This window comes from Carassius carassius, chromosome 45 (assembly GCF_963082965.1).
Source record: "Carassius carassius chromosome 45, fCarCar2.1, whole genome shotgun sequence".
NCBI classification, from domain to species: domain Eukaryota; kingdom Metazoa; phylum Chordata; class Actinopteri; order Cypriniformes; family Cyprinidae; genus Carassius; species Carassius carassius.
In genome coordinates, this window is record NC_081799.1 from 5,535,528 (window position 1) to 5,547,196 (window position 11,669).

At 40.4% G+C, this 11,669-nt stretch overlaps 1 protein-coding gene across 2 annotated transcripts; it reads right to left on the bottom strand.

Moving 5' to 3' along the window:
• Positions 1 to 11,433, bottom strand: hdhd2 (haloacid dehalogenase-like hydrolase domain containing 2). Of its 2 annotated transcripts, none has more exons than XM_059539201.1 (7): positions 11,329 to 11,433; positions 10,424 to 10,532; positions 5,033 to 5,241; positions 1,179 to 1,263; positions 852 to 1,068; positions 374 to 437; positions 1 to 280 (listed from the first exon to the last, which is right to left on the bottom strand). In XM_059539201.1, exons 2-7 carry the CDS (start codon positions 10,522 to 10,524, stop codon positions 168 to 170), a joined length of 789 nt encoding a protein of 262 aa, XP_059395184.1. In that variant the 5' UTR covers positions 10,525 to 10,532; positions 11,329 to 11,433; the 3' UTR covers positions 1 to 167. The 2 variants fall into 2 exon arrangements, with proteins under 2 accessions (XP_059395184.1, XP_059395185.1); XM_059539202.1 differs by having other exon boundaries at positions 10,424 to 10,556; positions 11,329 to 11,365.
• Positions 11,434 to 11,669: the final 236 nt, after the last annotated feature.

Here is an 11,669-nt window from a genome sequence, read left to right on the forward strand (position 1 = left end):
TTTGTTTTCACAGTTCATGTTTTGATTTAGTTTTATTTATTTTAAGTACATCAGAATAAATGCATAGGAAGTACAATGACATTATAAGGAAAAGGTTAAACAATAATCAAACTACACAGTACCAATATTACTCTATTTAGTTTCTTTCTTTTTTGGCAGTTTTCCAGTTATTTAGATCCTAAGAGATTTTCAAGTATATGATTGACAGCCTCTGGAAAGCTGTCACACATCAGGTGAGGTGGCGGGTTAATTTTGCCCTCATCACCAGGTCTGTATTTACCTGCAAAAGATAATTATTATTAAGCAAAAAAAATAAATAAATAAATAAATACTACATTATGAAACACAAGTGCATATTAAGAATGAGGCCTACCAGTTTTTACTAAAATTCCCAGCATTCCTGCATTCTGTGCCCCACCAACATCATCTCTGGCATCCTGTGCAATAACAGTTTGGTTGGTGACAGACTAAATTGAAAGGCAAACTAATATATTCATTTCATAAAGAAATGGCCTTTTTGTATTCAATATTTCAACAAATGAAAAAAAATACATCATATTTTGTAAAAAGAAAATTAAGATTTTTGCATTGTGATTATAGGCCTAATTTTATTAGTGCAATTTAATTTAAATTTAATGTGAAACATGACCCAGAAATGTTCTCCACAGAATTAGAAAAAGAAAAAATGACCATGATGTAAAGACCTAATAATATACTATTTTCTATTCATTTTATTATAAAATAAATAAATGTCCTAAAATACACTCTTTTTTTCTTCTTTTTGTGAAGTAAAATCTATCTATCTGACAGACTCACCCAAATATTACAGTCCTATGCATATTCATACTCACGTCTCCTATCATCACAGCCTCCTCCGGTGAGCAGCTCAGGTCTCGTAAGGCCTCCAGGAAGAAGGCTTTCTCTGGTTTACCCACCACTGTGGCCTGGGTGTCAGTCGCGTACTCAAGACCCGTCACAAACGGACCCGGTCCCAAAGCCAACCCATCCTTCCTTTTATAGTATCGTGCTTTATGGATGGCAATGAGGGGGGCACCATCTAAAATGAGTCTGATTAAATGAGTCTAATATTAGAAGCAATATTTCAACCACTCAGTGGGAAAATTCTAATATTTACATGTTGTTTAAATGGTCTATAAATATCTTCTAAAATCGTTTACCGGAAGGCTTTATTGAGTGTCTGGTAGTTGAAGTGTTCAGGTGCTAATCCAATCACAACAGCATTAGGATCTGAAGTTTCCAAACCTGCAGCATAGGAAAGAATGAGATCAACACAAACCCTTCTATGACAAACATGGAAAACAAAGCTTTTTTAGTTTCTAAAACAGATTTTAGGAAATTTTATAGATTTAAGATTAAAAGTTACTCTATTTAAAATATAATAAGTAGTGTAACTTTTCAATTACTTTATTAAAGTAATGTAACATTACATTTGATTTGTTTTTGATTCGTTTTCTAAATTTCTAATGTTTTCAACTGTTAATCAAACATGTAAACTAGACAGGGTTAACCTTACAGTAGTACTCAACACTGATTACTTTCAGACTTAAGATGAGAATATTTTTAAGATGATGGGACGTCGGGGGCAAAATGAGATTTTGCATGGTGCTAGCGCATGAATGTCTTGGCAGTGTGTGAGCATAACCACTCTACAATGATAAAAATCCAATCAATTCTTTTTTTAAACCCCAAAAAACTCAACATGGTCAGTTATCAAGCTGTTTTGATTTTCTGAGCAGTATGATGTCATACCGCTCAGGCCCCACCCATGACTAATGACGACCTGTCCCGTATTTGCAAACGTCAGCTAGTTGTACGCTGTCATTTTCTCCACGCTCGAGCAGCTGTAGCCACAATGTCTCGTAAGCAATGCATTTGTTTTGTGCCACCGAATACACCAAAATTGTTTGTCTGTGCAAATCATTTTACTCCAGACTGCTTTCTGAATGAGGGACAGCTCAAGGCAGGTTCTGCTAAAAAGTTCAAACTCAAAGATGGATCAGTACTCACTGTTTGTGATCCAGCTGCACCTCCAGAAGAATTAAATCTCACACTTTATATCTTTTATGATTACTTGCAAATCACCTTTGCTCTTCCACGAATGAGAGGGGTGGGGTGAGCAGCAGCTCATTATCATTTAAAGAGACAAGCACCGAAACGGGTCGCTCTTTACATGCTCTAATTTTTGACAAGGTAAAAAGTGAGTTGTTTTTACAACCACTGAGGAATTTTAACCACAAAAACTTGTGGAAAATGCGTGTCCAATGTCCCCCACAGCCTGCACAAAATCAGACTCACTTTGAGATTTGAGGTTAACTACAAGAAATAGTTTAATAGCTATGATTGTTTTTTTTTATATGTTTTTGAAATTAAATCTTTGCATAGCTGCGACAGGAAACACTGGCATCTAACAATGCTTTGGAAAAGAAAAAGTCTATGCATAAACCCTAAAAGGAAATAAAACAGTTTTTTAAAAAAAAAAGCTTGTGCATGGAAGCCCATTACCGCCAATAAATAAAAAATAAAACAAGGTAATTGCGACTTTTATCTCAAAATTCAGACTTTTTTTCGAGTCAGAATTGCATATTATAAACTTGGCAAAATTGGGATATCGAATATTTCATAATTTGTACAATCCGACCTCCCAAACATTGAAAAGAGCTGAAGGAAGTTAAAGAGAAAACAGATAACGCACACTATAACCTTCTAAACAATTATATGTAGTGATTTTAGTAATGTAGGGGTTTGTTTGACTGTATTTTATGTTTTTTTTTTTTTTTTTTTACAAAATCACGATTGTTCCTCAATGAGTAAGCTGCTACTAATTTGCATTACAACTACGGAGTTCTTACCTGTGTGTCATGACGTTTCTTGGTTGAAGCAACAATCCAAAAATGTAAAGAGTAAAGCCGATGTACGATTAATAAAATAGCTGCTAGAAAAGGCAAATATGAGTTGTTTGTGGAAAGTCAAAAAGTTTTTCTTAAATATCTGTGGCATCCTCAAGTGGTGAGCTTCGTGATTGCATCATTAGAAAATTGATGAGTCCAAAAGATGGAATACATTTTCCCAAGAGATCCACCGGAATAGCCTCCGAACACGAACAGGGCTTCTTTTAGCTTCTAGAAAAAAGTTTTTTTTAGTACAAACTAAAACATTTTTATTAATACGGTGAACTGCCCATAATGTCTCAGTGCCCCTGACGTCTTACATCATTACAGTGTGCCGTGCGTATGTTACTCAGTCTTGTTACTGTTGTTACTTGTCACTGTATCTAGCTTCATGCGCAACAACACAAAAATGAGCGAAGAAAGCGAAAACACACAGTCATCCTCAAAACCAGTGCCAGAAGAGCTAATAACGAGACGTGGGTCAGCTTCTTTTGCCTGGAGATGGTTTAGTTTTGACAAAAAAGACGAGCAACAAAAGTTGCCCATCTGTAGAATTTGTCGTATGCAGATCGCCGTATAGCAGAGCTATAGCATCATCTCCGTACAACGCACAAAACACAGTTTGAAGAGTATGAAAGGCTTCGTGCTGAATAAAACAGCACTGCTGCTACAAACACGGTAAAAAATAAAAAAGAACAGACAAAACAGACCTTGGCAGAAACATTCACAGAGAAAACAAGATGACATAAAAAGCGAAAAGTGGAAAACGATTACAAACTCTAACAAGTTTTATTGCAAGGTCTATGTTGCCAATTCAATCAGTCGAGAAGGATGGGTTTCAAAAAATGTTACAAACTTTAGATCCCAGATATAATCTGCCTTCAAGGAGATATTTTAGTGAAACAGCTCTACCAAAACTGTTCAAGTCTTGTCGACAAACGCTGTCCCGTATATGCCACAACCTCCAATCTGTGGTCCAGCAGAACCTCGGAGTCGTACTGCAGAGCAGTGTCTGTTATTTATTTTGTTCCTTTGGTCTTTTTTTATCCTCATCTTTTATATTAGTATAATGTGCAAAAATGTAATATTGTGTTGTGTTCTAATGTTTACATTTAGCAAAAACACAACTTTTTTTAAAGAGGTAGTCACATTGTTGTTAGTCTACTAATAATAGAGTACTGTTTGCAAAGCACAAACTTAATTTATTACGTACATATATTGTACTGAAAAAGCACTGTTCTTGTATTAAAATAAATATTTAGTACTTGGTTCATGTTTAAATCAATAATGTCTCATATCTTTATGTACTAGTAATTCCATATAATAATAGGTAAAATGCAGCAAGTCAAAAGACCAACTGGACCTTATTTGCCAATTTGCTCACATTACTTTAAAGGATTGCAAAATTATCGTCTGAATATTGATAACGAGATATTGAAAAAAAATATTGAGATATACATTTTTGTCAATATCGCCCACCCCTATAAACTTGCAGTTGTGGGTTATAAAGCCAGAATTGCAAGATATGAACTTGCAACTGCGAGAAAAAAAAATGTATAACTCGCAATTGTGTGTTATAAAGACAGAATCGCAAGACATGGGAACTCGCAATTCTGAGAAAAAAAGTCAGAATTGTGAGATAAAAAGTCAGAATTACCTTGTTTTATTTTTTTTATTCAGTGGCTTCCATATTATTCTGTTTCCTAAACTCCTGAAACATTTGTCCCTGATATTTTAGAGCAGTCAGTTCATTTCGGGAAAGAAATCAATTAAATCTCTGTGTGTGTGTGTGTGTGTGTGTGTGTGTGTGTGTGTGTGTGTGTGTGTGTGTGTGTGTATGTGGTGTGGTGTGTGTGTGTGTGTGTGTGTGTGTGTGTGTGTGTGTGTGTGAGAGAAATTCATATGTAACCCCCTTTGTGATTGTTTATATTTTCATAAGTGACTAATATAATTACACATTTTTCCCCTCAGTAACTGTAGCTAATTACAATTAAATTTTGTAATTTAATTAATTAGTTACATGTAAGTAGTTGCTCCCCAACACTGTTAACTGTTTGCTAGGTGTTCTAAATGTTACATCTGATCGCACTCAGATAAGCTGTATAAATGAACAAGACGCTGACCTGTGAAGTCCTCTAGAGCGCTCTCCTCCACCAGCAGTAGGGGGCGCACTGCTCTCTGCTCCAGTAAATTACGGGCCGCAGTGAGCGATGTGAAGATCTCCTGCTCCTGGAGGTCAAAGTTCAACTGACGCAGTCGCTCAAACAGGGTCCTCTTACATTCCTTCGTGGTGTTGGTCACAAATTTGACAGTGACTGGAGCCTGTCTTAATCTGGACAAGTACATGTCTAATTAGTTATTATTATTATTATATAATATTATATAATATTATATATATTATATATTATATTATATAGTATAATTATCTCAACTACATTACATATTGCACTAAAATAGTTATGGAATGAAATAGTTTTTATAAGCTGATTTCAGGTTGGCAGAAATGTTTTTAAGTTTTAAATAATACCCTTTTGTTCATACAGTATACTGTCGATTACTTGATTTTAATTGATTTATTAGTGTTTAATCGAATTTCACGTTGATGAACTGATAGCAATTATATTTAGGCCTATAACTTAAATTCATTCTTTTAGTCGATGCTATTTATTAGTTGATACATGAGCAAAACTTCAAGAAACATTATTTGAAATGGGCTTCCCATCCGTTAATCGCAATAAACTTTGTGGTTACGATAGTAACCGGAGACGTTCCCTTCTCGTGGCGGTAACTCAACATTATGTCAGGTAAGACGTATATGTGAACTGTATAAAATCCTGCCGTGAGAGCAGTGAAGATAAGCCCAAAACGGAATCAATCACCCCCACACATAAGCAAGACAGTTCTAGCCAATGGCCATGTCGCTAATGGCACTTTTCCACTACACAGTACCAGCTCGCCTCGGCTCGCCTCGACTCGGCTGTGTTTGGTTTTCCACTGTGTAAAAGTTGTACCTGTACCGGCTTCCAGGTACTTTTTTTCGTACCACCTCCGACGAGGTTCCAAGCGAGCTGAGGCGATACTATAATGTGACGTGAAAACACAGCAGACTGCTGATTGGTCAGAGAGAATCGTCACTATTCACTGCGTCATCATTACACGCGCCAGCAATAGTATCCAGATAGTATCCAGAATAACCCCGCCATTTTTAAAACAACGTTTGTCTTCTTGCTGTGAGAAACAGCCACATCCCGAGGATCAAAAACAACATGCACTCGATTTCCTCCATTGTCCTGTGTGTGTGGGTAGCGGGTGTGTGTCGCGTAGAAGATTACGTCACGGCAGTTTCCTGCAGCGTCGCTATGACAACCAGGTACTATTGTGGAGGTACTATCTGCAATGGAAAACGGAGCGAAAAGCGAGCCGAGCCGAGGCGAGTCGAGCCGAGTCGAGCTGGTACTGGTAATGGAAAAGCGCCATAAGAGTGCTTGCATCTGATTGGCGGAACTAGACCAATGAGACATCTGCTCCGACCCTAACAAAATTTGCATATCTTCATGCAATAACTCGAAGGCTGCACTGAACAGGGCAGACACAACGCAATAAGCACTCAAGCATGGGAGTTAAACACAGAGTCGACGGCGTTTGCAGTGACAACTGCATAAACCATATAAACCATAACACAGAGTTAGCAGCCATGGTAACTACTGTATAACTGGTTAACAGTTTACAACACATGAATAATACTTAACTCACCGAAAGTACATGTGACGCTACAGAGGGTACATCCAGCTTGTAAAACCTGGCGAATGTGTTCTGGGAAGACCAGCCAGCAGCAAAACATAAATACTGGATAGACATACCTCTAGACCAGGCCCACGAGGAAGCATTTATATTGTCCTCGCAGAATGAGCTCTGATGTTGAGGGGACAATCCTTCCCCTGGCATTCGTTAGCATTCGATAGCGTCCACAATCCAGTGAGAAAGTCTCTGTTTAGAAACAGCACGTCCCTTATTACATCCACCAAGCACACAAACAGCTGGTCCGACTGACGAAAGGCGGCCAAACGATCCATATATATCCGTAAAACCCTAACAGGGTCCCGCCGCTCTGAGCATCAGCGCCACACGAGGCTGACGGCTCAGCAGATAAGATGGGCAGGGACACAACCTTTGCCCCAATCGGTGTTTTGAGTGACCAGAACGTAAACCGGGCTCAGCCGGAGAGTGACATTACAGTCGCCAGGTCCGAAACAGATGCAATATCGTTCACCAAAAACTCATGAAAGTCTCCAATGTGCTTCACCGAGGCGAGAGCAAGAAGCAAGGCAGTCTTCAGGGAAGCTCCTTAACCGCAATCGAAGCTAAGGGCTTGAATGGCGGTAGAGATAGAGCCCTCAAAACTAGAGCTAAATTCCATGGCGGCACGGAGGGCGGCCGTGAAGTAAACAATCTCCTTGCTCCCCTGAGAAAACTGATTACCAGAGCGTGCTTACCGATCGTTTGCCCCCTTCAACCAGGGAACGAAAAGCGGCAATAGCTGTCACAAACACCTTCAGCGTGGATGGCAAACTCCCGCGATCCATACTGTGCTTTAGAAAGCGCAAAACACCTGACACGGAACAGGTCCCCGGGTCAATATAAATGCCCGCGCACCATTTCGTGAAAACTCCCCACTTCAGAGCGTTGAGGCGTCTTGTAGAGGATGCACACGCCTCCGTAAGTGTGTTCAGCACTCGTGAGTGCAGAGCGTCCCGCTCATTAGGGTCCCTGCAGCGGCCACACATGAAGGTTCCACATCTCGGGGCTGGGGTGCCATATCGTGCCGTTCGCCTGAGACAGCAGGTCCTTCCTGAGGGGGAATCGCCATGGGGGAGCGATCACTTACTCTCTCAGGTCCGCGAACCAGGGCTGATTCGGCCAGTTTGGGGCCACGAGTATAACTGACGCTCTCTCCTCCCTGATTTTGCACACCATAGGCAGAATCTTCACCGGAGGGAACGCGTAAAGGCTGGCTTCCGGCCAACGCGCTGTCAGAGCCTCTCCTAGCAGCGGGGAGTGAGATAGCGAGGAGAACGTCTTACAGTGCGTGTTCTCTCTCGTGGCAAACAAATCCACTTCCACCCTCCCGAATCGATCCCAAATCATTTGATCTGATCCTGGGTGAAGCCTCCATCACTCCACGGTTCAGAATACCGGGAATGTGCGCCGCTCTTATGGAGAGAAAGTGTCGGTCCGCCCACAACAGGAGACTCGCTGCTTGTTTGAATAGAGCTCTGGAGCGCACGCCGCCATGGTGATTTATGTACGAGACCACAGACGTGTTGTCAGTTTGAATCAGTACATGTATCCGCTCCAATTTAGACCGAAAGGCTTGCAGGGCTAAGGACACCGCTTCCAATTTCAAACAGTTTATGTGTCACCTTCTCTGTGACTCCAACCACAGGCCTGAGGCAGGTACGCCCAGGCGCACTGCTCCCCAGCCTGAAGTAGATGCGTTCGTAGAGAAAAGAACTCCTGGGCTGAACATATCCGGGCTGCTCTGCGGTTTCAGAGTGCTGACGCAACTGTGAATGACCGTAATTTGCTTGTGGACCGAAGACCACGCCCTTGGCGGAAATCGAGTTACAGCCAAAACGTAGCAGCCGCATATGCAGCAGACCCAGATGGCACACTGAAGAAGCCGCCGACATCAGTCCCAGAAGCTTCTGAAATTCCCTCAGTGAAAATGACCTGCCCGGTCTGAAACAGCGCAGAGTCGATAAAATTTTTCTAGAGAGAGATGGGCTTGCATCGCCATCGAGCCCAAACATATTCCCAGATATGTTACAGTCCGACTCCATAAAAAAACGCTCTTCTGCATATTCACACGCAGTCCCAGCGTAGCCAAGCGGAGAAGCATTGTTTCCACGTGACTGATAGCACATCTTTTGAGTGTGCTAAAATCAGCCAATCGTCCAGATAATTCAACATGCGCATTCTGCTCTATCTGAGGGGAGATTTCGCTCTATTGCTCCCTCTCGAGCAGACTGAGAACTTCTTGTCGCAGAACAGGAAGGTTTTGGGGCAAAGTCAGTGACGGGACCACACCATTGAAGCGGGGAGGTCTACGTTTGAACTGGAGAGAATATCCATGGTGAATTATTCCCAGTATCTACGGTGAAAAGCCCTGGATAGCCCTCCTAGCGTCCATGAAATGACACAGCGGACCCGTTAGCTCTACGGCCACTAATGGCTTGTTTTGACCAGGGCCCCGCCCCCGTGAGGGTAGAAGCTCTGGCGGGAGGGTGGTTCACTGCGGCCATTGTATGGTGTGGCACTCTTGCGCCCTCGAGAGGCCATTATAATTAAGGGTTGTGGCTAGAGTTGTTCCGATTCCGAAACTAGTATCGGAAATATCACCAATACCACAACAAATTCTGGCATCAGCATCAGTGAGTACATGAACCCATATACCGATCCGATACCATTTTCTTAAACAAGACCTAGTTATGACTGCTAGCTTTGCCTAACCGCTGCACGGTTCTTCTTCGCTGCTCAGAATGCATTGCAAACACAGGAAGTTGTGCTGTGTTGCCACAAGCAACCCGTTTAGAGCAGCGAAGAAGAAATGAAAACGCCGTTAGCAGCACATCTATATAATGAAAACGCGTTAGCAGCACATCTATATATGACTGGATCCCTCATCGCGTTCTAAACTGCCAACAGACAGTAAAGCCGCTTCTATATTATAGATGAGTGGTTAGCAGTATGTCCGCTGTTTAGCAGTTATTCAGACTGGACCAACCAGACAGTAAAACAGCGACTACGGATGCCACAAGTACTGCCACTTCACTACCAAGTCGGTGCTGAAAATTAAAAAATGTGATGATACCAGCGTCTCTGTATTACCAGTAGTAAGTTCGAGTATATTCGGTACCCGCAGCTGCGTTCAGTCGCTTCCGTGTTAGTCTAAGCGCAGGGCTCCAGACTGTAGCCGAATATATACTAGTGTCTGTGAATATTAAACTGCAAAATACTATTTAAATATTTCTCCTGCAAATTCTACATCTCTGTAGGTGACGGGCCCATAAGATTTCAGCGAAAGTGGAGAAGGGAGGAGTTCCCATATATACGTCTTAGCTGACGTAATGTTGAGTTACCGCCTCGAGAAGGGAACCTTAAAAAGCTTGTAAACAGTGTTGCATAACGATACATTGTCCTCAGTAGTTCGTTAGTTTGCTAGAAAATAAGAACTATAGAAAGAAACACTAATTTTAAAATATAATAGCAACCTATAATAGACTAGGGTTCCATGGACAATTTCCAGCATTGTGACATGCTGTGCCTGATATATATTCAAGAGCTGAGTTTGAATCGAAATCGAATTGACAATCTGTGAAATCTGTCCTATTTTTTACCTCTAAAATATTTAATCAAGACAGAAATTTTCTCTTTGTGAACGCATCTATATATATATATATATATATATATATATATATATATATATATATATGCTGATATATGCACAAACTGACCGGGTTAATGCCTCTTGCGCTCCAGGGACTGCAGCATCCTCGATATGAAGCGTCCCACTGAGATCAATGAGAACCGCTTTCAGCGCGCGACGAGACGCCATCACTGAAACTGAATATGACACACTCCACTCAGCTTTATAGATAGATAGATAGATAGATAGATAGATAGATAGATAGATAGATAGATAGATAGATAGATAGATAGATAGACAGACAGACAGACAGACAGACAGACAGACAGACAGACAGACAGACAGACAGACAGACAGACAGACAGACAGACAGACAGACAGACAGACAGATAGATAGATAGATAGATAGATAGATAGATAGATAGATAGATAGATAGATAGATAGATAGATAGATAGATTTGGCTTTGCCTGGGCTGAATGGAGGGGAAAAAAAGCAGACTAACGTTAAACACGACAATTTTGGGGATCATATAGTCAGTTGCGAGTGTTCAAGTAATGCTTTTATTCACATGAACTGTGGATTAAACACAATGACTGTCTTCCAAAACAACATTTCATCTCATCATCTGTGTTTGACATCATTTTAAGGATTTGGAAACCCTACATTTATTTAAAACGAGCTGCCAAACAACAAGAGGTTTAGATGAGGTAATGCAGATTGATTTAAATCGTTCAAAAATCATAAAATAATACAACGAACTGAAAGATCGTGTAAATAGAGTAATGTGTTGCTGGTAGATTGCGTTTAGTTTTGTTATAACATGACAACCTGATGTATAGACTACAAAAACAGAACATGTTCAGTCGTTTCCAAACGATATGCGTATTTGTATATTAAACTAATAAAAAAAAGATGAAACGATGACCGTTAAAACATAAAACACATTTGACCAATAGAAGTTATTGTATACATTTCTATGAACTACACTTACTTCCTGCTAGGGTCCTTCTCTGGCGGAGGCTTACATTTAGCAGTCCTGAGAAATGCCTGTCTAAAAATCATCTGCAACCACTTAACAATTACGTTGTTTTTTATTCTCTGTTAATATATGTTGTGTAGCTGTATTTCATTTATTTATTTTTGTCTAAGAGCACACTGGCTTTTCTCCAACCTGGCATTGTCTAATCATTTAAGAGGGTTATATATGACAGATTAGTCACTCAATGAATGAAAAACATATGTTGGATATTTTAATGGCAGATTAAAGAGCATTTAGTACATCGATTCATGTCTCGTTTATCAATATTAGATTTGGTTGTTGGTTTACAGTTT